The 27,480-nt window shown below is 59.9% G+C and overlaps 2 protein-coding genes and 1 long non-coding RNA gene across 19 annotated transcripts in view; 1 reads left to right on the forward strand and 2 right to left on the reverse strand.

Moving 5' to 3' along the window:
• Positions 1 to 930: 930 nt before the first annotated feature.
• On the reverse strand, positions 931 to 4,953 carry LOC128847812 (uncharacterized). Its single transcript, XR_008446953.1, has 2 exons — positions 4,866 to 4,953; positions 931 to 2,204 (listed from the first exon to the last, which is right to left on the reverse strand). It is a non-coding gene; the product is annotated as an uncharacterized LOC128847812 (long non-coding RNA).
• On the forward strand, positions 4,147 to 14,109 carry ENGASE (endo-beta-N-acetylglucosaminidase). The gene is made up of 14 exons (XM_054047523.1): positions 4,147 to 4,223; positions 6,269 to 6,345; positions 6,482 to 6,683; positions 8,304 to 8,452; positions 8,792 to 8,949; positions 9,105 to 9,253; positions 9,694 to 9,859; positions 10,216 to 10,319; positions 10,938 to 11,046; positions 11,234 to 11,424; positions 11,803 to 11,954; positions 12,134 to 12,239; positions 12,328 to 12,442; positions 12,727 to 14,109. The coding sequence occupies exons 1-14, from the start codon at positions 4,147 to 4,149 to the stop codon at positions 13,120 to 13,122; spliced, it is 2,151 nt and encodes a 716-aa protein (XP_053903498.1). The 3' UTR covers positions 13,123 to 14,109.
• A 4,710-nt stretch (positions 14,110 to 18,819) lies between these two features.
• RBFOX3 (RNA binding fox-1 homolog 3) overlaps positions 18,820 to 27,480 on the reverse strand; it is a 333,267-nt gene continuing 324,606 nt past the window's right edge. For 16 of the 17 annotated variants that reach the window (XM_054048042.1, XM_054048041.1, XM_054048048.1 and 13 more), the window contains 5 exons: positions 26,767 to 26,899; positions 25,259 to 25,298; positions 24,153 to 24,211; positions 23,247 to 23,325; positions 18,820 to 21,961 (listed from right to left, as the gene is read on the reverse strand). In XM_054048042.1, the coding sequence (XP_053904017.1) occupies positions 21,917 to 21,961; positions 23,247 to 23,325; positions 24,153 to 24,211; positions 25,259 to 25,298; positions 26,767 to 26,899 (356 nt within the window). In that variant the 3' untranslated portion in view covers positions 18,820 to 21,916. The remainder of the gene's footprint in view (positions 21,962 to 23,246; positions 23,326 to 24,152; positions 24,212 to 25,258; positions 25,299 to 26,766; positions 26,900 to 27,480) is intronic. The other variant, XM_054048033.1, reaches the window with a different exon arrangement.

Here is a 27,480-nt window from a genome sequence, read left to right on the forward strand (position 1 = left end):
AGCAGCAGTCCCACAGGGCGACAGATGGCCGGGGAGGTGAACCCTGCCGCGGGACAGGGCCACTCCAGACACATGTGGGAGTAAGGATACATGGTGCTGGGGGAGGCCTGGACACGTACAGAGACAGGCACACGCAGTGGCAGGGCAAGGGGCACTGCACACCCACTGGGCAGAGCGAGGGAGGGGGTGTGCATTGGCGTCGAAAGTTTGTAGCCACAATATCAAGAGTGGCAGCTAAGCCCTGGGTGCCCAGCCTGGACCCCAGACAGGCTGAGCTCTGCAGCACCCAGTCACTTTGTGGAGCTCCTCTGCCGATCTGAGAGCCAGGTCCTGGTGCCTGTGGCTGGCTGAGCGCCGGATTCAGTGCTGCCAACGCTTGGCCTTGGCAGCTGAGCAGAACGCAGGGGCCAGCCCTGCTGTCCTGGGCTGGGTGGGTCCCTGGAAGCCGGGGGATGGGCCAGCCAGCTGGCTGGGGGTGGCCTTCCAAGAAGAATATAGGGAGAGGCGTTCTGGAGCAGAGCAGGGATGAGGTCACCCACACCAGAGTGTGCCTCATGGGGCCAGGAGAAACATTCCAGGAAAAGCCTCTGGGGTCATGTGTGGTCACAATGTCATTCTCCCCAGCAGACACAAACTTAGGAACATTCGCTTCCTGGGCCTTAGTTGTATCCAGAACCAACTCTGGGTCAACTGACAAATTTTTAAGTAGCATAAACCGAGAAGCACTTTCTGTCTGCTCCACAGACAAAAGCCTAGAAGTACATTCTCCTTCATTAAGCACACTGCTATTTGCAACAGACAAACAATTGAAACCAGTTTTTCCTTCAACAGATAAACTGTTGCGTTCCACAAATCGTGTCTCACTACACTGATTTCAGAGTGGTAGCCGTGTTAGTCTGTATCAGCAAAAACAATGAGGAGTCCTTGTGGCACCTTAGAGACTAACAAATGTATTTGGGCATAAGCTTTCGTGGGCTAGAACCCACTTCATCAGATGCATGGAGTGGAAAATACAGTAGGCAGATATAAATACACAGCACATGAAAAGATGAGAGTTGCCGTACCAAGTTGGGGAGTCAATGCTAACGAGGCCGATTCAATTAGGATGTGGCCCATTCCCAACAGTTGACAATAAAGTGTGAGTATCAACAGAAGGAAAATTATTTTTTGTAGTGACCCATCCACTCCCAGTCTTTATTCAGGCCTAATTTGATGGTGTCAAGTTTGCAAGCTACACCGAGTTGCTTTAAACAAATAATGTCTACCCTTTTCGGGCTTACTTTCACAAACTTTACTGGCTAACAATTCATCACTTACCAAGACTGTACCCCTTCCTTCCTCAGTTAGGGCTTTAACCTGATCACCAACTTTAATTTGCTCTAGAGAAACATTTCTCTGAGCCCTATCGAATGCCAAATTCACTTCTGAGATAGCAGACTGATACTCAGCAATTTCTTCCACATATGCACTGCCTTTTGGCACAGATAAACAGCTATCTTTCTCAGACAAACATTTGGAGAAACCCTCCATAGGCAAATCCTTGCCCCAAGTAGACACAGGTTCAAGATTATTTCTTTCCTGTGACTGATTTATGCCAACTGGACTGACCAAAGCTTTAATATCATCCCCAATCAAAAGATCCTTAGGCAATAACTTCCTTGCACAAGCTATAACTTCGTGTTTAATACCATTGCATTCAAGATGGATTCTGGCTAAAGGCACATGTACAGTAAACGTATAGTGGATTACAATATTCACAGTCTGATTTGGTAAATAATCTTCCTTTTTGATAAGATCTGCTTTAACAAGAGTGATGTCAGAAGCTGTAATTTGCCCTAAACAGCTTTTACCATTGACTTTTACATTCTCTGCACAAGTTATGGGGTTACCTTCACCTGAGCTCACAGTAGAAGCATTTACATAAAAGGTGGCAGTGTTGGGGTAAATTTGGTTACACACAGACAACTGCTTAGAGTCAAACAACCTACCAACACTGTTACAAACCGGATAGAGTCAATCCCCATCTTTGCTGCTGAGAGGAGCTGGCTTTTCAGGATGATACAGTTCCTGTTGTTCCTTTATTCTCTTGAGTTGGAGCTTAAGTCTGTCCACTTTTGCCTTAGCTTCTACGTCCTGCAATCGAATATTTGCCATTCTTCAGGGCCTCATCTTACTACAGCTAGGATGTTCTTTTGATATCTGAACTATCAGAATACAGCATAGACAGGGACAGTTGATTACATTGTATGATTTACACTGTACATTGATTAGATGTATGATCCTACTCATACATATGTAAATGCACAAAAAAACCCATTGTCTCCCCACATGTCTTTTGAGGGTTATTTATTTTGCAGGATGTTTAACCCTTTCTGGCCAGGCGTGTCAGACCCATCCCCAGGAAGGTTAAGAAGAAATAAACATGACTTCCGTGGGCAAAGCTTTGTCTTTAAAGGGCCATCGCCAGTGAAAGCCAGGCTGCAGGCTGCAAACAGCGGCTTTGCCAAACCAAGCAGATGTCTCCCCAGTGTTACCTAAAATAGTCCCAAGAAGAGTTGTTTTAAAGCAAACGCGTTTCCTGGCAGCATATGAGCTAGCCCTGCTGCACCGAGGACCTGAGAGCAACGCTGACTTCAGGGGTGCCCACTGGCCAAGCTGAGAGAGCCTCTCGAGCCCCAGGCCCTGCTCTTCCAGACACCCCGAGTGATCGTGGACAAGTCCTCAGTTGCCACCTGGACCCCAGAAATCACAGCCCTGCCCAACTGCACGGAGGGAGGGGAATGTTAAATACTGCAAAGCGCCCAGACTCAACGGTGATGCGGGGGTGGTGGTGGGGGCAGATAATTACCCGAGAAGACAGAGGGATTTTTTAAAAATCTCTGCGCTGTCTATTCCCGGAGAAGGCTAGCTAGCGCCCGTAGGGGTCATACTGACCTCGGCCACTCTGCTAAGCCTGCAGCCAGAGAGGGCAGGAGAAACAGACTCGCCAGCCCCCGAGAAGTGGCTGCTCCTGGTTCACTGTCCGTGGGGAGCCTGGTGCGGAAAGGGGGCACTGTTCTGAGCCAGGAGTCTGTTTGTGTCACGGCGCTGGCAGTTCCCCTCGCGCCAGGGCTGGCTAGTGACCAGGCTCGATGGCGGGCCGGGCGCTCAGAGGGAAGGCTGCCTTTCCCCGGCCAGCCTCACTATTAGTCTATCCAAGTACGGTGCGTGGCCAACCTGTTCCCCTGCAGCTGAGAGGGGACGTGGGAAGAGGGGAAAGTCACCCACCCTACTTGGCCAGGGCTCCTGTCAGAGACCTTAAACAAGATTATCTGGAGCCCAAACCAGCCCTCTGGAGCCTGCTCGCCATGTGGTGTGTGTGGGGGGAGAACGGGACACCCTGGGGCCACATCCCTCCTCCACACCTTGCGCGCGTATGGCGCTCTACAGCCAAAGATCATGGCCCTGGCTCGGGGCTCTGTGCCCCGCAGCCCCGCACCGGCTCCCCTTCCCCACACAGCAAACAAAGTAGGTGCTTCCTGCCAGCCGGCCCCAGGAGCACACCCCTGTGCTAGGCCGACAGCCACCCCGGTGCCCGGGCACAGCTCCCCCCCCACCCCCCTGGCTGGCCATGCCCGGGCACAGCTCCCCCCCGCCTTGCCATGCCCGGGCACAGCTCCCCCCCCCCCGCCATGCCCGGGCACAGCTCCCCCCCCACCCCCCTGGCTGGCCATGCCCGGGCACAGCTCCTCCCTCCGCCCTGCCATGCCCGGGCACAGCTCCTCCCTCCGCCCTGCCATGCCCGGGCACAGCTCCCCCCCCCCCGCCATGCCCGGGCACAGCTCCTCCCTCCGCCCTGCCATGCCCGGGCACAGCTCCCCCCCCCCGCCCTGCCCGGGCACAGCTCCCCCCCCCCCGCCCTGCCATGCCCGGGCACAGCTCCCCCCCCCCGCCCCCCAGCTGGGCTCGTCAGGCGGCACCAGCGCGTGCCGGGCCCGCTCCCCACAGCGCCGCGCGACCCCCCCATGGCCCCCCCGCGTGCCGGGCCACGAGCTGCCCCGGGCGGGAGCCTGAGCGCGCGGCCCGGGAGGGGCCGGGGCCGGGGCCGGGGCCGGGGCGGCCCCATGTGACGGGCGGAGGCGGAGGCGGGGCGGGAGGACGCGGGGGATGGACGGAGGGCGGCGGGATGGAGCCGAGAGCCGGGAGAAGAGGGGGCCGGAGCCGGAGCCGGCGGCGAAGAGGAGGTGAGCGGGCCGGGCGGGGCTGCATGTGCCCCATGGCACGGGGGGGGGATCTGTGCCAGGGGACCGGGTGCTTGGGGGGGGCATGGCCGTGCTTGGGGGGGGGCATGGCCGTGCCAGGGGACCGGGTGCTTGGGGGGGTGCATGGCCGTGCTTGGGGGGGGGGCATGGCCCGTGCCAGGGGACCGGGTGCTTGGGGGGGTGCATGGCCGTGCATGGGGGGGGCATGGCCGTGCCAGGGGACCGGGTGCTTGGGGGGGTGCATGGCCGTGCTTGGGGGGGGGGCATGGCCCGTGCCAGGGGACCGGGTGCTTGGGGGGGTGCATGGCCGTGCATGGGGGGGGGGGGCATGGCCGTGCCAGGGTCTCTCTGGCGCTGTGTTTTTCTCTCTTTTCTCTGCTGCTGCTTTTCACCTTTGTTTCATTTTCGCTTTGACTCTCCCGCCTGCCGAGTGGCATCTCGCTTTGGTTCCTCCCCCCCCCCCCCCCGAACTGTGTCCCCGGGCCCCTGCCTCAGCAGCAGTCTCCCTGCAGGGCCTGCTGTCCCGAGCACCCCGTTACCCAGTCCATGCCGGGTACTGCCTTTGCAATGCAAATAGCCCAGCACTGCCCCCTTCCCCCACAGGGCAACCCCCCCCCCCCACACCTGTCAGCAGCCGAACACCGAACATCCCCGTCCGGGCGACTCAAACCCGCCCGCGCCCTGCGCGGTGGGCAGCCGCTGCTGGATTTTCAACACTTGGATCTGTTATTGCTTAAGCTGCGGAAGTGGGAACTCTGCAGCCGCTTTACCCGGGTCCAGACACTTTTACCAGTCGCTAGTCCAGTGTATTGTGATAAAAATGCAAATCTTTAGACCCACCTAACACCCCACCCCCCACCCCAGCAGATTAAATTATTTCCCTGGCAAATCCACAAAATAATCCATCCAGGCCAGTCAAATGCCAGCTGGGTGGTCACCCCTCGCTGGCCTGGCTCAGCTGAGCCCGTCTCCAGGCACAGGACTCCCGTGCAAGGAATTTGCTGCATCTTTCTCTCCCTCCTCCCGCTGGGTCCCGCTGCTAGGGCCCGGTTTGAATTGGGAAGCAGGAGTTTGGCTGGTGCCAGCCCTTGCCCACGTCCTACCCATCCTGGTGTTCCCACTGCATTCTCATCCCTCCTACCCTGCCTCAGCCGAGAGCCTCTGGCGCGAACTCGGCAGCAGAGGGGGACAGAGGTACCCGCGCTCGCAGCGCGTGTCAGGCAGGCCTGGGAGCAAGGGGCATTAGTTGTGTGTGGATGTGGTGGGCAGGACTCCACCCCTAGCTCCTGTGGCGCTGGGAGTTCCTTTGCAGTCTCCCAGCCATCCCCAAGCTGCCTCGCCCCGACGCTGCTTGGCTGGTGAGATCAGAGCAGGTAGCAGCCCGGCGTGCTCGCTCCTGTTTCCAGTCGAGCAGGTGATGGTAGATGCAGAGCTCAGCAGGACCGTGCATTAGCCGAGGCAAGAACTTCCCACCGCCCGGAACAAGCACGAGGTACCAGGTAGGGCTCCCCCCTGCTCAGAAATGGCTTCTGCCCACTCTGCTCTCAGCCCAGGCTGCCCGAGGGGGCAACACAGCTGCATGGGCAGCTGCTGCCTCAGTTTCCCTTGCCCTAGTAGGGTACGTCATCCCTGCCACTACCCAGACCAGCCTGTCCCCCTGCATAGAGGCCTCGTCCAGCTAGGCTCCCTGGGAGCCAGTGTGTTCTGCGGGAAGGTTAGGTATGAATGACCATCCTGGTAACCTTCCCCACATGCTTTGCTTTGCCTGCATTTCCCAGGCTCCTGCTGGAACTAGCGGTCCCAGAATGCTTTGCTTCTGAACTGAATCCAGTCTCAACTTCCTCTTAAAGGGCCAGCTCACACGGTAATGGGCTCCTGCTGGTGGTGCGTGTGTGTGCCCGCCCAGTCAGCTGTGCTGGGTTCTCCCTGAAATGCCTGATTTCTCCTCCATGGTGTGTGGGGCTGGAGTGAGGTGTGAGCCCCAGGCCCCCTGGTCTCTGCAGGGGTGACTTGATTCTCTTCCACAGTTTCCTGCCTGCCATGGAGAGCCAAGGAACCACCATCCTCCACAAGACAGTCAGCTATGCCCCCCACCCCCTGCCAGGTAAGAGCCCAGCCAGATGGGCAAGGCCCTCTGGGCGTGGCCCAGCCTCATCTGCCACGGACGTGCGAGTGAGGGCTCTGCTCCCCCGGCTGAGTGTTAACCACCTGCCATCTTCGGGCTTCTCTCCTCCTCCCAGCAAGGCAGTTTGATCAGAACACCACGGAGCCCATCAGCTTCTTCCTGTCCAGCCTGGAGGAGCTGCTGGCATGGAAACCCACCAGTGACGATGACTTCAACGTTGCCACGATGCCACTGGCTAACCGGGAGCCTCCGCTCCACAGCAAGAGACCCCGCACGCTGGTGTGCCACGACATGAATTATGGATACCTGGAGGACAGGTAGGGGCTGGACCGGAGGGACCCCAGCAATGCTAGGTGCAGGAGCGAGGCTGGAGTGGCCACAAGGCTCTGCACTTGTCCACAGCTGCCCATCCTCTTCACGGCTCTCAGAACGGAGCGCTGCATGCTGGGCACGTGGGCCTCTGCTGATGGGACTCGGCATTTACCCAGCGCTTCACGCTTCCAGAACTCTGCAAACCTTAATCCATCCTTGCAGCGGCCCTGGGCGGGGGTCAGGAACATCCTTCCCCTTGTCCACAGCACAGGGCGAGGAAAGGACTCGCCCCAGGTGCGGCCGAGCCGGAAGAGGGCCCAGGGGGCCTGATGCGCTGTCCCACATTTGTTCATCCAGACCCTGTTGCCTTTAAAGCGGAGGGTAGGAGTGTTCATCTCTGTTTGCTGCTGCAGAGATGGGGCCTTTTACTGGCTTGACTCTTGGGCTGGGTTAATGACCCCCAGCCACTGGTCTCTGGCGATTCTGCTGGTTTGGTAGGCAGCGTGTAACTGAGCACAGAGGATTATAGCTGCCGAGGGGAATCTTGGGTTTGCTTTCTGTCCTCTGCTTCTGTAACGCCGACAGACCCTTCTCCTTCTCTCGTCTCAGTGCCACGAGATGGGACCACACCACACCCAGAGGGTGTGTGGGACCGTCCAAGCTGCTTGTGGGATCAGGGCAGAGCCATGCTAGGGGCTAGCCTTGGCCTCCCCCAGGCTGCCTGCCTGCAGACAGCTCCGCATCGAGGAGCCGGGGTAGTGGAATATATTTGTTCTAGAGCCAAGCGGAGGAGGAATCCCAGGAGACTGAATGCTCCTCGCTCCCAGGAAGGAACGGAAGGGCTGTCTCCCGATCAGGTCGGAGCTTGTTTGCTCCCTGTTAATGTGCAGTGCATCTCCAACTTCATGCTGGGGGCTCTCGCCAGTTCCTCCCATCAGCTGAGGGGTGGGGGGTGTCTCTGTGTAAACTCATCGCAGCCAGAGACCCACGGGGCAGCCTATTGGAAAACCATTTGGGCTACCTCCATTTGGATTGCTGTATCTGAGTGACCCAGCACCATGGGACCGGGACCCTCTGAGACCGGTCATGGGTGCAGGAGCCTGGTGTCCATCTTGCAGGCTTCCCCAGGCACATTTTCACCCCTGCAGGCTCAGTGGGTGAGGCTGGAACATCTCCACCTGCTGCCGAGCGGCTCCTGAGATGGGGAGAAACTCTCTGGCTTGGCCTGGAAGCTCTTTGGGGCAGGGGCTGGCTGTGCCGTGCCCAGGGCAGACCCTGATCGGAACCCTGGCACCACTGCAATCCAGATAACTGATAATGTCCCACTTGAAAACTCCCCCAGAAAGTCAGGTGATTTCCAGCCTCGTCCGTGGAGCTGCCCGCCCCAGCTCAGAGGGAAGGGGCCGACCCCTCCGCTGCAAGAGGAGGATGAACAATTCTCTGCCACAGCACCAGCCAGCTCTCTCCCTGCTCTGGGAGCGTCTCCTGGGGGAAGAGCAGCAGCCTGGCACCTGGGGAATAGATGGGGGGGGGCACAAGTGCTCCGTCACTGCCATGTTGGGGCTGGAGCACTGGGCCAGTGCTGCCATTCCAGCCTGAGCCTCTTCCCCCTCCTCTGCCTGCAGGTTCATCCAGGGCTCAGCTTCACGGGACCCCTACGTGTTCTACCACTGGCGGTACATCGACATCTTTGTCTACTTCAGCCACCACTCCGTGACCATCCCCCCCGTCACCTGGACCAACGCCGCCCACAGGAACGGTGTCTCTGTGCTGGGTGAGGGGACGCCGGGAAAGACCAGGCACCGCGGGCGGGGCAGGCGGGAGCACTCGTGGCTTTAGCACTGCCCGCAGGGAGAGGCTGGGAGCTCCTCTGCAGCTGGCACCTCCCGCTGGGCCTGCAGTACCTGGGTGCTGGCTGTGGCCAGACCCCCCCCCCCCCACGGCAGCACGTGCCGGGACAGGCCGGGGTTGGCGAGGGCCTATGCCTCTTGTCCACACGCGTGCAGTATTTTGGGGACCCTGTACAGGGACCTACCAGCGCCCCCTTCCGTGGGCGGGGGTCCTGGCGCGCGGAGCGGTGAGGCTGACACTGCCATCTGTGCTCTGGCTCTAGGGACGTTCATCACGGAGCAGACAAGCGGGGGCCAGCTGTGTGAGGCCTTCCTCGCCGGGGAGGCAGCCGCGTACCACGCCGTGGCTGTGCAGCTGGGCCGCATTGCCCATTTCTACCGCTTTGACGGCTGGCTGGTCAACATCGAGAACACCCTGAGCGTGAGCAGAGCTGCCCTGCTGCCCCTCCCTTCCCCGGCTCTGTCCCGTCCCTCCCCCCCACCCCCGGATTGTCCTGCCTTGCCCAGCCCCTGGGCTGCAGGGATCCCTGACATGGTGTCCCCGGGTGACCCCTGTTCTCTCCCTCCCCCATGCAGAAGGCAGCCGCACGGAACCTGCCCCTCTTCCTGCGGGACCTGCGGGAGCAGCTGCATCGGGATGTGCCCGGCGGGCTGGTGCTCTGGTACGACAGCGTCTTGCCGAGCGGGGAACTGAAGTGGCAGAACGAGCTGAATGAGAAGAACAGGTGAGGGGGGGTGCCCCCGTCCGCTGGACAGAGCAGGCGGCCTGGGTACGCAGCCCAGCCCAGCCCTTCCCCTTCCCCTTGGCAACTGGCAAAGACAGCGCAATCGGGCTGGTGTTTACCAGCCACACAGCCTGGGGTCACTGCCCCATGGGGGGTGCTAAGCCACCCCCCTGCGCCTGGCCTGGCCTGGCCAGTGGGCTCTGGGCACCAGCCCTGCATGTAGCAAGGCACCCGTCCCTTCTGGCTCCCTGGCAGGGGCACGGCTCCCAGCCCCACCCTGGCCTGGCAGCTCTGATGTTCCCCCTGTCCTGCCCAAGTGCCCCCGGCGGAGCTGGGCTTGCGGCAGCGTGCCTGGGGGTTGCAGCTGGGGGGCCCCCTCCCCTGAGGGCCTGTTCTCAGGGAGGAGGGGGTGGGCATCACCGGAGCTCTCCTTTTCCTAGGGTGTTTTTTGACGCCTGCGATGGCTTGTTCACGAACTACAACTGGAAGGAGGAGCACCTGGAGCGCATGGGGGCGCAGGCCGGGGAGCGCCTGGCTGACGTCTACGTGGGCATCGACGTCTTTGCTCGCGGGGAGGTCGTAGGCGGCGGCTTTGAGACAGACAAGGTGCCTGAGCCTGGCGGAAGGGTGTCTCGGGGGCAGGGCCTCGCCCTGGGCGGGATCCTCCGGCGGCTCCAGGGCCCCGGACAGCGAGCTGGGCTCTGGGGGCCATGTCCCTGGAGCGTGGCCAGGGGCTGAGTGAGGCCTGGAGCCTGAGTTCTCCTCTGGGGAATGGGGGCTTCCCTCCTCTCCCCGGGGTCCATCCCCGTCTCCCAGGGACAGTGCGGTGCCTGTGAGCTGCCCGGCACCCTGGGGGCAGGGAGAGCACCCCTCAGGCTGGCTGTGGTGCTGGCAGCCCCGGTGCGTATGGCTCAGCCCGTCCAGGCTCTGAGCGTCTGCGTCTCACCCCCGCGTTTCCGTAGGCTCTGCGCCTGATTCGCAAGCACGGCTTTTCCGCTGCCATCTTCGCCCCCGGCTGGGTCTATGAGCACCTGGGGAAGGAGAACTTCCTGCAGAACGAGAACAGGTGAGCGTGGCCATGCTGGGCGGGGTGTGTGTGGGAGCACTGGATCGGTGCCCAGGATGGAGAGGGGGTGGGATGCAGGGATGGGTACGTGGGGGGGTGCCTGTGCTGAGGGGATGGGGGCATGGGGAAGGGGGGGTGCCTGGGCTGGGGGGGATGGGTTCGGGGAAGGAGGGGCTGCCAGTGCTGGGGGGATGAGGGTGCGGGGAAGGGGGGGTGCTCGTGCTGGGGGGGATGGGGTCACAGAGAAGAGGGGGGTGCCCGTGCTGGGGGGATGGGTTCGGGAAAGGGGGAGTGCCGGTTCTGGGGGGATGGGGGTGCAGGGAAGGGGGGGTGCCCGTGCTAGGGGGATGGGGGGGTGCGGGGAAGGCCATGGATTGTGGCTGCCCGGGTGTGTTGCTGCCCTGGGGCGCTGGCGCCAGACTCCATAAAGAGCTGAGCCGTAGGGACCCCAGTGGGGTGCAGAGTTGCTGAGAGCTCTGGGGGGAGGATGCTGCCCCCTGTTGGCTGCATCTTGGGCTGTGCTTCGTGTCCCCTATGCCAGGGGCCTGCTGACTGGGTGAGGTCCTTGGTGCCCGTGCTGAGCGGCACTGCTATAACCAGCCTCGCCTCTCTGTGCAGGTTCTGGGGTTTGCTGGCGGAGCTGCTGCCCACTCACAGCATCAGCACTCTGCCCTTCAGCACCTGCTTCTGCCTGGGCCTGGGCACGGGGAGATTCTCGGCGGGGCAGGTGAGTGCGGGGGCGGGGCGGGCAGGTCCCGGCCTGTGGGGAGATGGGATCCGCCTGGGCCTGAGCATTAGCAACCCCCAGAGTGACTCGGGGTCAGTGTGCGACGGGGCCCAGCCAGCGCCCGTCCCTCGCTTGCAGCAGGCGCCTGCCCCATGGCCTGGCTCACCGGGCCTGCTGTCTCCTGCAGGAGGAAGAAGTCGGGCCCTGGTACAACCTGAGTGCCCAGGAGATCCAGCCCCTCTTCACAGAGCAGCAAGCGCCGGGAGGGGCAGGCAACTGGCTGCGCACGCGCTGCTCCCTGCAGGACGCCTGGAACGGGGGCAGCTGCCTGCTGATCGAGGGGATCATCCCGCCTGAGGCGGGCCATGTGGCTGTCCGGTGAGTGCGGGCTGGGGCGGCGGGCGTGGCAAAGACCCATTTCCTGCTGGGGAGCCAGGGCAGGGCACTGCACCAAGGGACTGGGGGGTGCAGCCAAGTGTGTGCCATGCGCACTGTCCGCTGTGCACTGGGCCAGGTGTGCAGCCACAGACCTAGTTTGTGGTTGTTGTGTGCGTGCCGCGTGTGAGCTCACGGCGTGTGTGCGCAGCCCACGGGCCGGGCTGGTGCCGCGTGCAGCCTGTGGCTGGCATGCTGCGTGCTCAGCGTGCCAGCTGCATGCCACGTGCTGTGTGTGTTGCGACCTGCCTTGTACCCCATGTAACTCCCTCCCCCTCTCTCTCTCCCTCCCTTGTCTCTCTGGGGATTGGGGGTCACCAGCCTTTTCTCTTTCCAGCTGCCAGCTCCCCCCAAGCTCTTCCTGTCCCTGCTGTACAAACTGGAGGAGAAGCTGCCCGAGGTGGCGGTCGCACTGGAACTCACCACATGGGACTCTGGCTCCTGCCGTGTTGGCCACAAAGCTGCCCTGCCGGGTGAGGAGCTGGGCCCCTCCGCGGGGATCTCACGCTGCCGGGCAGGCTGGGAATCGGTCCGTCACATGGCTGGCAAGGGCACGGGGAGGCTGGGATGCCTGGGACACGTCTGCTCCTCCTCAACCTCATGTGTCCTGTGCCCCCTTCCCCTGCCCTAACTGCTCCGTTTCCTCCCGCAGGGCCGGCCACCCGACATCAGCCCCACCCCCTCCCCACCCCGCCCCCCCAGCTCTCGGGGCTGCTCAGCGGCTGTGGACGGCAGAGCGCGGCAGGTTGGATGAGGCGGTGAGTGTCCCCAGCCAGGGAGCCTTCCTGCCTCAGGCCTGGTCTCTCCAGCGGCCCTGCCAGTTCTCCCCTCTCTGCCCTCACCCAGGTGCTACGAACTGGAGCTGCGGGACTGCACCCTACACGAGCTGTCGCTGATCCTGTCACGCCACCAGCCAGGCCAGCAAGAACGGCGCTTCTCCTGCCGCCTTGGGGAGATCCGGGTGAGGGGGCCACACTCAGCACAGTGCCACGGCACTGCCCACCTGCCATCCCTTGTGGCAACATCTGCCTATGGAGCCTGGGGGCGGGGGGGAGAAGGGGAGCTTCTCTGGGGAGCCCTGCCCCCTGCAGATGGTTGCAGCTGCCCTCCTGGTGGGGGGAGGGGGGGAGGGGGTCTGGCTGGGGGTGGGGGCAGCACTGAGGCGAGGTGTCTCCCCGCATGGATCCCTCCTGGGTGCTGCCCTGGAGAGCCTGGGCTGCGTCTAAGCCCCTGTCTCCCCTGCAGGTGCTGGATGCTGACAGCCTGCGCTCCTCGCTGCCCCAAGGGCCCAGCCTCCAGGCCTCCCAGCTGCTGTGGCACAAGGGCCCTGGCCCGGACCAGCTCTCCCTCAGCCTCACCTTGCGCTGGTCCTACCCCCACAGCCAAGCCCGCTGCTTCCGGATCCACTGCCAGGGCCGGGCAGGCCCTCGGGGCCGGGAGCTGCCCCAGCTCCTCGGGGTGGCACACGCCACCCTCTACCGGGTGGTGGGCTTGGCAGTGCCAAAGGCGCCCCCCATGGAGTCCTGCCGCGTGGAGTTCTTCGTGGAGCCGGTGCTGAACGAAGGGGTTGCCGTGGATCGGTCCAGGTGGGGGCGGCTGGTTCTGGTCTATTCCGACCCAGCCAGCACCAGCACCTATTAAATGTTGCCTTTGGCACAGTGCCAGGGATCTCGGCCTTCGAGCTGGGCATTCTTGGGGGAGCGCAGGGCAGGATGGAGGGGCTGCGGCAGAGCTGGGAGGTGCTCTGGACAATAGCAGAGATAGTAGCTTCTCCAATGGCTCCTGGCCAGTCGCTGGCACCTTCTGCCCCGCACAGCCTGGGGCGAGCCACGGGGGGGCAGCAGAGTCCCACGCTGGCAGGCAAGAGCCGCTGGGGACCAGGGAGCTGGAGCTGCTGTGCAGCGGGGTGAGGGCCATGGGCAGGGCCGGGCTGGAGCCGGGCACTGTCCTGCACTCACCTCTTGCTCCGTTAGCACTGCAGGGATCCCCCCGTGGCCTGGCCTGGCCCTGTGCTGCAGCCTGACAGCCTGCAGCTTTTGACACCAGACCTGGGGCTCTCGCTGCACGGTGGCAAGCGGGTGCTCGTCCCACTCTGCCTGTGTGGGAGAGGGGGAGGGAGACTGCCCCCCAGCTGGTCAGGTGGCTACCAGCGCACGGCCCTGCATGTAGAACACATAGCAGCCAGGGCTGCTGCCCCACCTTCCTGCTCCTTTGCACCTCCGGGCCTGGTGGCTGTCTAGCGAGTCCTGGAAGAGCCTAGAGCCGGCAGTGGCTTTGGGTCCCTCAGCCCCACTCTTCAGTTCTCTGTGCTGCTGGCGGCTGGGCTCCAGGAAGGGCATGGCCGAGCCTGCCGGGCAGGGCCGGCCCACAACATTTTGGCACCTGAGGCGGGGAGCTCAAACGACGCCCCCATGCGCCCTGGCTTGGGCCAAAACTTTGAAAGGTCTCAATTCTGCCTTCTTCCTGTTCTACTCCTCTCATGGTACTGCTCTGCTACCCACCCCAATAAAGGAGAACTAACAACTTAAAATGCCTTGTTCAAAAATTGTAGGTAACTCTTAACTTTCAAACGCCTGAACAGCAAATGTAACTTTTCTTGTCTGCATAGTAAACACTGGCATTTTTATCTGTTTGAATAACCAAAGTGGTGCTTTCCGTGCCTTCTTGGTTGCAAAGATTTGAACTGCTTCCTGAAGGTCCACAGTCTGGGTCAGCTCATGCTCTATTGAGATGGTTGCAAGGCCGACCAGCCTCTCCTGTGTCATTGTGGAGCGTAGATGTGTTTTTATTAACTTCAGCTTGGAGAAGCTGCGTTCTCCACTGGCAACTGTTACAGGAAGTGTTAGAAGTATGTGCAGAGCAACAAAAGCATTTGGAAAGAGGCGGTCATCTTATTTGTGCACATATATTCCAGAACAGCCTTTGGAGTTGATTCTGCTGAAATGTATCTTGAAAGGGCTTTCAGTTCATCACCTAAATCACTCGCATCAATATCGCGCATGTCCTCATGTGTCAACACTGTCTCTAGTGCCCTGCATTGCTGGTGTAGGTCTTCTTCAGGTATAGTGAGGAGTTTTGGAATATCATATAATGTCCCAAATATACTGCTGTGTTCCTTGAGCTGCATGAAACGTTCAACTGACTGTACTGCACAATCTAGCACCTGGTTAAAGAATTCAACTTTGAATTGTTGTTTGGGGTCTCTTAAGGGATTATCCCGTGCCTCGTAATCAAAATGTCGTTTTCTTCAGTGACTCTTGTATTCTTGAATGGGTGGGGAAATAATGTCAGTATGAAGTTCCTCTGCCAACTTCTGTGCACTCTTCAGAACGTTTTGAAATCCCTCACCTGATCGGTAAGACTGTAGGTATGACTTTGCTTTGTCCAGTTGTTTCATTGCTCCAGATATATCAAGGTCAACACCTTGGAGTCTCTTGCTTACAACATTTATTTCAAACAGTATGTCATGCCACAACACTAAGCCACACAGAAATGTGAAGTTATGTATGTTTCTGGTGATTCCATTTCCCTCTGCCACTGTTCTCCCACAAACAGTTTCTGTCATAGCATTCTCCTCCATAATGGCAACTATGGCATCATCCATCTTCCCAATTTGGTGTTTAATAGGCTTTATCGCCTCCACTCGACTTTCCCATCGTGTGGCACTCAGTGGTTTCAGTGTCAGATGTTCCCAGATGTTGCTTCAAAATTTGCCATCGATGAGTTGATGCAGAGAAAAATACATAGATGCTTTGAATTACATTAAAAAATTCAGCAGCCTCACTAGAAGCTAATGCTGCATCACTGACCACCAAGTTCAACGAATGAGAACTGCACGGGACAAAAAAAGCCCGAGGGTTTAACTCTCGGATCCGTGTCTGCACTCTTCATGTTCTTTCTTCTCATGTTGGCACCATTATCGTAGCCCTGACCTCTCATGTCAGCTATCGCAACTCCTGTATCTTCCAGCTTTTTAAGAAGCACATTTGTCATACCAGCTCCTGTAGTATCATCAATGTCAATAAATTCTAGAAAATGCTCTCTGACAGTCACCATTGCAGGGACGTTTTTGCTAGGTCCTGTTGTTATTACAAAACGCACCATTAAAGTCATTTGTGCCGTATGGCTGATGTCAGATGTGCAGTCCAGAATAACAGAGTAATATCTTGCTGACTTCAGATCTGCCACAATCTTCTGTTAGACTTTCGTTGCCAGTAACTGTCTGATCTCAGTTGGAATTGTTTTTCCAAGGTAGTGGTGTGTGTACATTTCTTGGGTGGTGACTCTTCTTAGATGCTCCTGGAGTACAGCATCCAACTCCGCCATTAGCTCCACAGTTTTAAGGAAGTTTCCATTGTTTGACATACAGCTGATCTGAAGTGCCAGGCAGTGCTAGGTTTTGGGTAACAAGCATTCTCACAATGGCAATGAGCCTTTTCAGAACGTTTTGCCAGTAAAGAGACTCTGATGCAATCTTCTCTTGATGCTGATCATCTATGGTGGCCTTTAACCTTAGTCTCATCTCAAGCTCTTTCCACCTTTGGAATGCTCTCTGGTGATTTGCTCCCTTCTCATGGGATGCCAGATTTTTCCAGTCCTTTGTTCCTGTAGAACCCAATGGGGCTGGAACATTAGACTGGAAGAGTTTGGAACAAAAACAGTATGCAGCATTCTGGGTTTTTGACTACATAAGCCATGGCCTCTCCACTTTGTCACCATTGGAGATTTCACGCCAGTAATGTGTTGGATGGAAACTTCTATTTTCATTGTCTTTTGGGAACATGAAGTTTTTCACTTGCTGTGGCCCATGCAGTACAAGGAAGTCCCTCAGGCTAATGCTCAAATGGGTCCACAGTCCTGGATCATCTAGACTTAAGGAACTAAATTCAGCAGCAGCTGTTTCTTGTGCCTCCACCACACTCTTCTCTGATCGACACTTTTCTTCAGGAATGGGCATGGTTACACCCATTTGAGATGGAGATACGGATGCTGCAGTAGCTGCCAGGTCACCTGCACTCTGACTAACTGGAAGATCAGGCGTCTCCTCACCACTCACATCCTCACTGGGGCCAGAAGGCTCAGCGTGAACATTTGTGTCTATGTATCTCAGGAGAGCTCCTTCCTGCTTAGATAGAAAAGCTTCTTTTGCTTTCTTTCTTTTTCTGAATGCTGCCCCAGAGGGGCGTTTTCTTCTTTCACTAGGACTGCTGTTCTGTGCCAGCTAGAGTGGCTCTCAATAGTCACTTGAAGGGGACAAATAAGCAGGGTGATAGCAGGGCCTGAGTGAGGGAAGATACTAGCGTCTTAAGGGCCTAACTGGCTCCTACTATTTCAGTTGACTGCCTGTTCTCCTCAAGGGGGTTCAGGGAAGCAGCAGGAACCAGGAAGCTCCCTGAGAAGCTGGTGAATATCAGTCCAGGCTCCTGGGGGTGCTGGAGAGGTACATAAGAGGCTCCTCCTCCTCCTCCTCTCTCTCCCTGCAGCTCCTGCTGCTTTCTGTTATTCCCTCTCCCCTTTTCTCCTGCCTGCCTGTTACGTCCCTTGTGCCCTCCTTCCTCCAGCCCAGCATCCACCATCTCTGTGCAGCTAGAGCAGAGAGAAGACATATGCCCCAGCAGCCGACACAATTTTCTACACTCTGGGTCCTAGTGCCCCCCCCCGGCACCTGAGGCAGCCGGGGATAGCTATGGCCGCTGGCTGCCTGGGCAGCACTGGGGGGTGCGGTGCAGGGCCGTGGAGAATGGTCGTGTGCAGGCAGGGCTGCGCCTGGTCCTGAGCCGCTGTACACCACGTGCTGGGTCCGGTGTGGGGAGACAGCCAGCGCCCGTCCCCGGCGGGGGTCTAGCCCAGAGTCAGCCAGCCGGCCCTGGGTTGTCTGCCCATGTGCAAGCTCCGTGGATCAGCTGAGTGCAGAAATGGCTGCAGCAGCAAGCGCTCCCCGGCCCTGCTTGTTGCCCGGCAGCGGTTCTCCAGTGCTGATTCCCTAGATACTTTGAGGAGAGGAAATTTATAGTGGTGACTCTTTCCTCACAGGCTGGTGAACAAGCAATTAGCAGGCAGGGGGGTAGCGGTGCTGCGGCTCCAGCTCCCTGCGCCTGTGCCCCCAGCTTACGGCCGGGAACGGCACCTCGCCAGGAACATGAATAGGGCGGCATTGAAGCTGCTGCTGTGCTCAGGGGGGTTGCCCTGAGCTAAACCAGCTGACAGGTTGAACAAAGCAGGGCTCGGCGTGGCGTGCTGGGGGTTTCAGTGGAAGGGAGCAATTCGCCGGCTGTTACCCTGGGAGGTTTTTGTTCTTTACGGCGCTTAGCTCTGCTTTACCCACCCTGTGCAGCCTAAGCTGTGCTGAGGGGCCTCCCTCCTCTGGTGCCCGAGCCTCATGCCCCACAGGCCTGCCCTGAGCACGTTCTTGCTGAAGCAGGAAGCCCTGTGGCTAGGAAGAGGCCGCCAGAGGCAATGGCTTGGTGCCCTGCCTGTTGGGGGCGTCCCAGCCCAGCCCAGCCCCGCCAGTAGGCAGGGGTAAGGTGCTTACCCAGCTGTACTGTGCAGCGCCACCTGCAGAGGTGCCACAGGAGCTCGGGCCTGGTGCATGGAGGTGCCCATGTGCAGAGTCGCCAGGCCAGTGTGGCACAGGTAGAGTTATCCCCTTGGGCACTAGCACATTGTGCATTTAGGCTGTGGGCTAGACATCCCAGGAACCCCCGTGTGCCAGTCACAGGTCAGCCTGGCCCTGAGCGGAGAGGGCAGCCTGCCTAATACCCCAAGCAGGGGTCACACAATTGCTGGCTGGGGAGGGGGCTCCTGGGGCTTAGATTCAAGGCAAGTCCAGCATAAAGCCCAGGAAGGTCTGTCCCACGCTCCTTCAGAACAACACCCGGATGAACAAGGCCGGAGGAATGCCAGGCTAACTAGCTACAAACAGTGCAGGGGCCTAGCTCTGGCAAATGTAAAGGGGCAGCCCCCAGAAAAGCCTGCTGGGAAAATCCCTGTCAGAGGGTGGGCGAGTGAGGCGTGGGGCTGGCTGGGGCACAGAGCCCCAGAGGGGCTCCAGGGTAGAGCTGGCAGCAGGTGCCTGCTGTGGGCAAATACACACCAGCAGGCTGCCAGGGTGCCCCTCGCCAGGAGCACGGTTTGTCCACTCCACCCCTTCCTGCAAGGCTCGTCCTGCACTCCAGCTCCAGGCCAATGCCAGGCAGGGACACATCTGCAGAGCAGGCCTGGGCTCCCCTCGCTGAGATGATGGGAGGCAGATGGCTGGGCCCTGCCTCCCACTTCCAGCAGCCTTCACCCTGGGCTGTGCCCCGTCTATGCCCCCATTCAAAACCTGAGTCGTCCTGGTTGAAGAAAGAAATCTTTATTAATAATCTTAATAATAATAATCCTCATAATAATACTGTTTAGTAGAATGATCACACCTTTGAAGCATACAGAATGGGCGGGCGCCAGCCTGCGCTCTGGGGCTGGGGGGCTGCCAGGGCGGCGGCAGCACAGCACATGGAAGGAGCTTTGTACAGCGGAGCGGGGGGTGGCTGGGAAGGGGCTATGTACAACGGGAATAGAAAAGGAGGATCTCATGGCTGGAGCCTCAGGAGCGTATGCAGAATATAAAGTGAAGTTTCATGAGATGACAGAGCCATGTTGGGAGACCTGCTGGATCCATCTGGCTCAGCCAGCCGCCTGCCTTCCCAGCAGCCGCGCAAACAGCTCCATGGCCCACCCTAACCTCGTGAGGCTGCTCGGGGGGGGGGAAGTGCCTCTCTGGCCTTTGACACAACTGGACTGTGCCAGCTGTGGCATGGGGCAGGCGGTGGGTGAGCAGCTGAAAGAAGCTGGCAAGGACCTGGGTGCATCTGGTGCCATGGCTAGCAGCGCACCCAGCCTTAGAGCCCAGCTGCCCCCACCTGTCACTGGTTCAGAGCTGGGCTATGCCAGGCAGGGACCTCCTGGCCAGAGCCAGCACTGTCCTCCCCTCACTGCCCAACCCTGCCCACTACTTCCCATGCACTGCCCATAGTGACCCTCACCCCGATGGGCCTCTCCAATGCCTAGCCAGCATGGGACTGGGGCTTGGGGCAGGCCTGGCTCTGAGCAGGGACCCTGCAGCCACCACTAAGGGGTGTGTGGTTGGCTCCCTGTCCCCCAGTGGTGATGGGGTGGCTGAGACGCAGCCACTGTGGGATCACATGGCCTCGGGCTCCATGCTGGGGGGGCAGGGGCTGATATGATCCCTGGTGCGCCATGTTGTGGCCCAGAGATGCAGCCCCTTCCCCACTCCGTCTGCCCTGGGTAGGTGTGGCGCAGGAAGCAGCTCCCGCTTGGCTTTAGCCACATGGGGCTGGGGGAAGCCAGGAGCTCAGGCCACTGGGGTGATGAAAATGCAAGGGAGCTACAAAGTCCAGTTAGCTAACATCCCTCTGAAACACAGCCCCTCTTCCCCTGCGACACCCAGCAGCCCAGGCAAAGCTGCTGCTGCATCAGCCATCCCACCTCCGCTCAGAGAGCCGAGGCCTCCCACACTCAACACACCGCTGGCCAGCAAGCGCAAAAGCATTGGAGCTCTGAAAACAAAAAGCAAGACTCCTACCCCTGAGGCCAAGTCCCCCAAACCTGCAGGAGGGCGTGGGCTGCTGCGGCGCTCTGCCCATGGCCCTGGTGTGGGAGGGCAGAAAGGAAGACGCGGTGCCCAGGCCGGGTGCCTGGGGCCTGCAGAGTCCTCGCTCCGAGGCTGTCCCAGCACTCCGCACTGCTCTCGCTCCCTCCCTGCCCTAGGCTGTGGAGTGGGAGGGGGACCCAAGTCTCCCAACATGGCTGCTGGCCGGGGCAGGGTTGGAGAGGGGCGGCTCTCTGCCAGCTGGCCGCGGCGCTGTCCGGTCGGTGTGTACTCTCCGTGACTCAGGCGGGTGCAGCGCCTCCTGCTGGACTTGCTTGCTCGGTGCATGTGTGTGGACAGTATGGGACTCGGTTGGTTGGTTGCCTCTTTGTTTTGTTTTTTGTTGCTTTGTTTTTAATTTGTTTTGCCCTTCCTGGTCCCAGAAGGAAGCAGCTGTGGTGTCACTACAACACAAACAGAGGCAGAACTTTCACTGGAGCCACCTGCAGCCACCTGGGGGCAGAGAGCAGCGCCCAGGGCCAGCCCAGCAGCAGGGCACGGGGCGCAGCCAGGCAGGCAGGGACGCTGGACTCCACCCCCGCCCCAGGGCCCAGCTCAGCCACGCATGGACTGCCAGTGCTGGGGGCCGCTCAGCAAACACCAGGGGGAGGTGGGGTGGGGCTGACACATTAGTTCCTTCCAAAGCGGCTCCAGGATTGTGTAGCGGGTCCTGTTGTCCCCCCAGAAATGCCCAGGCAGATGGACGAGTCCACCCCCTGGCTGGGCCTGCACCCCACAGGCTCTTCTCTCACGAGGCGGCCTTTGTCCTTGCCCCTCGCCTGGCCCACAGAGTAGTCTGGCTCGACTCCAGTCTCTCTCTCCCCCATAGTGACTGAAGGGATGGGGGTGGCTGGGCCAGGGACGAAAAGCTAACCCCGGCTGGCATCCCATGGCCTGAAACACAGGCCACCCCTCCCCTGGATGTTATGACGATGATGTGCACCTGAGTAGAGGGGCTGCTGCTCCCCAGAGCCAGGCGCACATGGGGGGTTCCAAGACTTGGCCAGAGGGATGGCGGGTGCTATTCCCCAGGGTAGTCTTGGGGTGGGGCCACACTCATTGCCCCCCAGTCTCAGCTATCCCTGCTAGTGCTAGCTACCCTGCATGCTCCGCCTTGCCCACAGCTCCTGAGACAGGCGGGGTTCCCGGCCCATTTTGCCAGGCAGCCCATTATCCTAAGGGACAAACCCTCCGCTCCTTTCCCTTGTGTGAGCAGTGCCCCGCCCGGGGCCCTGGCTGTGGTCAGGCGCCTGCACAAGAAGAACAAGCCCGGCCTAGCAGGAGCGGGCTTGCCTGCCGCAGAGATGCTGGAGGGAGCTGGGGCAGTGGAAGACTGTGCCAGGCCCAGGCGCGGCTCTGCGCAGGAAGGCAGCTCTCTTGGAACGCCCTGGCCTTTGGACTTCACGGGTTCCTGGCAGCAGGGGCAGAGGAGGGGGCTTAGCCTGGGCTCTCTCCCGGGGTTTGCTGCTGGTTGTAGGTCTAGGGAGAGCAGGACCCGCCCCAGCCCTGCAGCAGGGTAGTGGCCAGGCTGCCTGCTTTGCAACACAGTCAGTTCAGCCAGGGCAGGTCACAGACAGAGGTGGGTGAGCAAAGAGACATGAGACGCGGGATGAGAGCAGCTTGAGGTAAAGACCTATGGTTCTAGGTGCCACGCTGAGCCGGGCGGAGCCCTGGCCCCTGGCAGGGGCACCATGTTCTTCCGAGAGGCTCTGCCTTTGCTTAGTTTGGTTTGTTTGGTTTCTAGTGAGCAGTCAGTGTTAGTGTTGGGAGGGGCTGGGTGTCTTGCTAGTAGGGAGTGAAGCGGCTGTACCCTCCTCGGTATAGACTAGCCTGCAACATCAAAGATGAAAGAAAAGCCAATCAGTATTTGAGAGAGAGGCAAGGCCCATTTTCTTCCCTTTTTTAATGACATCATATCGTCCTGTCCCGGGAGGACAGGTGGGGCGGAGGCGCCGAGGGCTCCCAGGAGCTGCGCACGCTGCTCCCAGCACTGCCTGGGCTCTGGCCGTTCCCATCAGCTCCATTTGGGACAATGCGCTCTTTGGGCGCCAGCATGCAGGGTTCTTTCTGGCTGGGGTGGTAAGGGCTGAGTGGGAGAGAGGTTTCCTCTCAACCCGGCAGCGCCCCATACTCCTGGAGCAGGGCAGGCAGCCCCCAGGGCCGCCAATCCCTCCTGAGCCCACTGCTGCCTGGTTCCTCCAAGGGGCTGGCGTCAGGCCCCTGCTCTAAGTGCTGTCTGGCTTCCCTCCCCTCTGCTCCACGGAGCGGGGGGACACTTCCTGCAGCCCTATCAGGGCCCCTCCATTCTCCACCTGGCTCCCCGCCCAGGACTGCGGCAGTGCTGCTCCCACTCTGCGCACGGTGCGGCTGCACGCCCAGCTCTTGGCCCGGAGGCCGCCTGAACTCCACACTCCTGCCCCGCCGAGTGCCACGCTTTGGGTGTGCAGAGGGGCACTGGCAGGACCCATCCTGACATGCGGCAGCTCAGGCCTTGGCCGGGGCATTAGGGAGGGTTAAAAAAAGGAAGAAAACGCCTGGTTGGCTTGGAGACCCTGCCCACAAACGGGACTTTTCATCTTTGATGCTGGTTGCAAAGCTAGCTAAACCACCCTGAACCGCGCTGTGTGGGACGGTGTGTCACGGCGGGTGCCAGGCTGCACAGACACACGTGTGCACACGCTCCCTGGCGGGTCGTCTCTCTGCATGCTGGATGTGAGTGTGCGGTAGGCACCAGGGCTAGGGGGCGGCCACAGACCTCCAGCTTCACCCCCCACCATACAGCATAGGTAGAAAGGAGTTACTGATCTCTATACCAGTGTAAGGTGGGTCAGGGGCTCCCGCAGGCTTGGGGGGGGGGTATCATGGGTCTGTGTGTGTTGGGGGCTCCCTGGAGTGGGGGGGACAGGCTGTGTGGGGTCAGGCAGAGTCAAGTTTCTCCTGGGCTTTCCCACCACTGAAATGCTCCCCTGCTGCTCTCCGACAGTCAGACCATGGCAGGAACGTCCTGCTGCCCCCCCCACCCCCCAGGCCCACGCACATTCATTCCAGTCAAGCCATCCCACAGGGTGTGGTGCCCCCTCCCCCAGCTGCAGCCAGGGTCGGGGGCGGCTCTTACCATAGTGCCGATGCTGTACGTGGCAGCAGGGCCGATGGTGTGGTGGTACGGGTCCGTGGCTGTGTACACTCTGCCGTAGCTAGGAGCAAACACAGCGGGCGTTAGAAACCAGCGGTTCCCCCTCCCACCCATTCAGGTACCTCCCCTGCTGAACCCCACGTGGAGGCTGTGCCCAGGGGGCTGGGGGAGGCTGGCTCTTCTCTGGGCCATCTGAGGGGCCTATCCCATGGGCAGGGGGTTCTCTGGGCCCAGGGATTTGGCTGCAGGAGTGCTGCATTGATCTGATGCTTCTGCCAGCCATGCAGGAGGAGGCAGGGGCTCCACCCTGCAGGGGGCGGTCTCTAGGGCTGATCAGAGGTCTGTCGTGAGTCACTCCCCCGGCCCCATGGCGTTTCACCAGCCGTCCCTAGCGTGGTGGCTGGTGTTGTGCAGCATGGAGAGACAGCTGGAGAATGCTCTAGGCCCTGGCGGCAGGCAGGGCAGAAGGGGGCTGTGGTCAGTCCCTAGGCCAGCTCTGCATCTCGACCCCATTCCCCTCCTGGGGAAACGCCGTGGGCAGTGAGGGAGGGACCAGCTGGAGTGCTGCGACAGGCACCTGGGGGATGCCCAGCTCCTAGGTGAGGGGGCCGTGGGCACTGGAGGTGGTAACAGGAGCAGCTTGGTGAGGAGCAGGAGCCGCTGGTTGGATGTGGAGGGGGTGCTGGCTGCAATGAGATCAGTTCTGAGCATGTCCCTTTCTCGCCGTGTGCCCTCTCTGGGAACAGAAGTGACAAGCGACCCAGGCTCTGTCCCCAGGCCTCTCTCTCCAGGGAGGCATGAAAGCTGCTGCCATGAGCTCAGTGGGCTGGCGGGGAGCTAGGCCACGTTGCCTCTGGCTGGGGCCAGGCTGGCAGACGAGTGCCTCACCTGTCACTGTATGCTGTCGCTGCCGCTGGCTGGGCGTATCTGTAGGCTGCGTAACCCCCCTGTGCCAGCAAGAAGAGACACGTCGTCAGGCAGGGAGAGGGCTCCGGGCAGGCCAGGTGGAGCCCAACCTTCCAGCAGACCCCTGAGGGAGCCTGCACAGCTGGGCACCCTACAAAGAGCTCCCCTCGGCTGTGCCCAGCAGCTGGTGAGTGGTGGGAGCTGTGGGACCCTGCTAGGAGCCGGGTGTCTGCACCATGAGGCAAATGCCAGGCCCATTAGCATTCCCAAGGGGCTTGCAAACACGTTATCCGGAAGCAATTAAATGTTACTTCCCTGATCGCTTTAATGAGGTGTCACGTTAGATAAATCCTTCAGCTGCCCGCCTAAGCCAGGGCCAATGGCTTTTAAATATGGAGGTTAAATGCTGGTGTGATGCACTGCGCTGATGCTGTCCGAGAGCATAAATCCAGCGCAGCGCTTGCCTGGCGAGGGGCCCTTGCTCAGGGCACAGCAGTCAGCACTGTGCCCCCTACCCCTGCCCTGCTCCGACTGCAGCCCCTGCCCTGTGCCTCTTTCAGCCCGTTCCCCTGCCCTGCTCCTACTGCAGCCCCTGCCCCCTACCCTGCTCCTAGAAGCCCGGCCTCCATGCAGGCACCTCTTTTATCCCCCCCATCTCTTCTCACTCTGGAAACCTTCTTCTTATGGGACTTTAACTCTGGCAACACCAGCTTGTTTGGCATGTATTGTCTAGAGTATCGAGATCACAGTTCTCAGCTGGATCGTGGCTCATGAGACAGTCTATAACATTCTGCACATTTTCTGTGAAGTTCCTCACTTTGCAGAATACATGAAAATGGAGAGAAACGAAAACCACCATCAGAACTATGGCCTCATTCAGTGCCAAGCGGCGGGGAATGCCCAGCTGGTGTATTCCCAGCTGCTACCAGCAGGGGGAGATGCAGGGCAGAGTGCAGGCCCCAGGGCCATCCCTATGGCTTCTCAGCCCCCACCCTTGTGGTGGGATTCAATCCAGCCGGCCTCTGCTTCCTTTGGCATCAGCAAGGAAACGTGAAACATAACGTCCAGGAGGAGCGGGCAGCACTTACGTAAATTTCAGCGCCATAGAATCCATCCTGATAAACGACCCTGCAAACAGTCCAAAGAGACAGGCTGTGCGTCAGAGGGCAAGCCCGGAAGCTGCCAGCGCCATGTGGGTGGGGAGTGGCCAGGCTATCTGAAAGTGGGTTTATTGTTTCCTCGTGGGCCAGACCTGTCTCCCCATCCCGGCTCGCAGCTGGGTGTCTGACGTCGCTCTGGAGTTCCTGGGTGGCAGTCTGGTCCCAGCCATGCTGAGATCAGTCTGGGTTGCTCCAGGCTGGCCAGGGTGTACCTGCAATTAGACCCGCACCTGCCAGTGTGGATGCTCAGGGCTGAAAGCAGGGAGAGGAGAGTGACACCCCACAAAGCCTGAGGAGGAACAAGTGCTCTTGAGGAAATGAGGTTGCAGCCACTTTCTCTGGGGGCTGCTCTGTGCTGTCCCAGCTGAAAATATGCAGGAGCCCATGGCAGAGGGTTGGTACCCAACTACAGAGAGAGGGTATAGAGCCTGCATGGAACTTGGAGGGAGGAGTGTGGAGTAGGCACAGGAAGTCAGTCTGCGTGCACATGGCTGGAATGCTCGCTGCAGTTACAGCATGTTTGCACGTAGCTCTCTTAATGTAGAGCCAGTTTAGTTTTAGAAACCTGGAGTCTGTGACGCTGGCAGGCCAGGTGCCAGCTCTTGCCCAAGCTGCAGGCATTAGCAAAGAACTGACAACCTTGTTGCTGGAGACCAGACCAGGTCACCTGGATGTTGGTTTTGCTCAAAGTAGGTATTAGTATTTTAAGAATGTATTTAGTGTTTAGTCCCCAACTGATTTGGGCTAAGTGACCAGTCTCTTGGGACTGGAAGCATCCTGAATGTGGGGTGATAGGTGACCATTTATTACTAAGTCCAGTTTATCTTGGTGGCAAGATGTATAGGAGATCTAAGGGGACTGTCAGTGACTCCACTGTGAGACTCTTACAGTGATCCAGGAGCTCACGTTTGTTTCTGGCTTGGTGAAATCTAGTGACAGAACCCACCGCCAGCTTGGGGTGTCTGTCCTCAGGCTGCCACTCACAGCTGTGAGCTGCTCCAGACACCTGGACAAAGTCCTCTCCTGTGATTACCCAGTACCTGGGGCATGAAACCAAGGGGATAAACCCTCCCTCCTCAGGAGACACCACAAGATGGAAGGAGTCAAGGAACCTTCAAAGAGCTCGACTGAACGGTGCCACCTCCACTGAGCCGTACCCCACATGCTGGGTCTGCTTCTCCCACCCCAGGCTGCACATATGGGGTGCAGAGATCTGAACATAGAGACCCCAGCTCCATGGGAGCGTGTTGGGCCTCCCCAGCCATGCAGGGAAAACAGGCCCACAGCCTCCCAGGTCTCACTGAGCCACATGACATGCTGGGAAAAGCAGCGCCTCTCCTGCAAGTCCGTCTCCCAAGAAAGGGGGAAAGCTGCTGCCTGCTCCAGAGCCCAGGGCCCCGCTGGTTCCAGGAAGCCTGGCTCCCTGGGATACTCACGCGCCGTAGGTGGGGATAGGTGGAGGCGGGGGTGCGGCGCGGAACGTGTTGTAGACAGCACGCCCCCGGCCCCTTAGGTGCGCCCCTCGGTATGCCACGGCAGTCCCCGTGGCTGGGTACGGGAACCCTGTTACTAAAGGCAAGAGAGAGACATGAGCATCCAAGAGCAGCTCTCTGGGTAGTGCCTCCCCACAGGGCACCCTGAGGGAGATGGAAGGGCCCCTCCTGCGCGGCGCTCGCCCATCTCAGCAGCACCCCCTGCTCCGAAGTAGGGACACCTGTGCCAGCGCAGGCCCAGCAGCTAGGAGCCTGGGCTTTCTCTGGCTGCACAACCACCACCCAGTCACAGCCAGCGCAACCCCAGTGCCAGCAAAGGGAAGCAGGGAGCCATCCCTTTGCCCCACAGCAGAGGACCACACACGCAGGGTTACCCCGGCCCCTCGCTGCAGTCGTGAGCTGAGGGTCCCTCTGGGGAAGGTAGTGCCAGGAGCCCTCGCCTCTCTCAGGGCTAGAAGCAGGCAGGGAAGGGACAGGCTGGAGGCAGAGCTGAGAGCTGCTGGTGCAGGGGACTGCACCCTCCTTCACAGGGATTCTGCTCCCTGCTTCTGGTGGGGCAATTGTTCAAACAGCCCCTCGAAATGCTGGGAGAGCCACAACATACCAACAGCTGTATGAAGGGAAAGTCCTCAGCACTGGCATGGGCACTCCTGGAAG

Source organism: Malaclemys terrapin, chromosome 13 (assembly GCF_027887155.1).
Source record: "Malaclemys terrapin pileata isolate rMalTer1 chromosome 13, rMalTer1.hap1, whole genome shotgun sequence".
Classification (NCBI taxonomy): domain Eukaryota; kingdom Metazoa; phylum Chordata; order Testudines; family Emydidae; genus Malaclemys; species Malaclemys terrapin.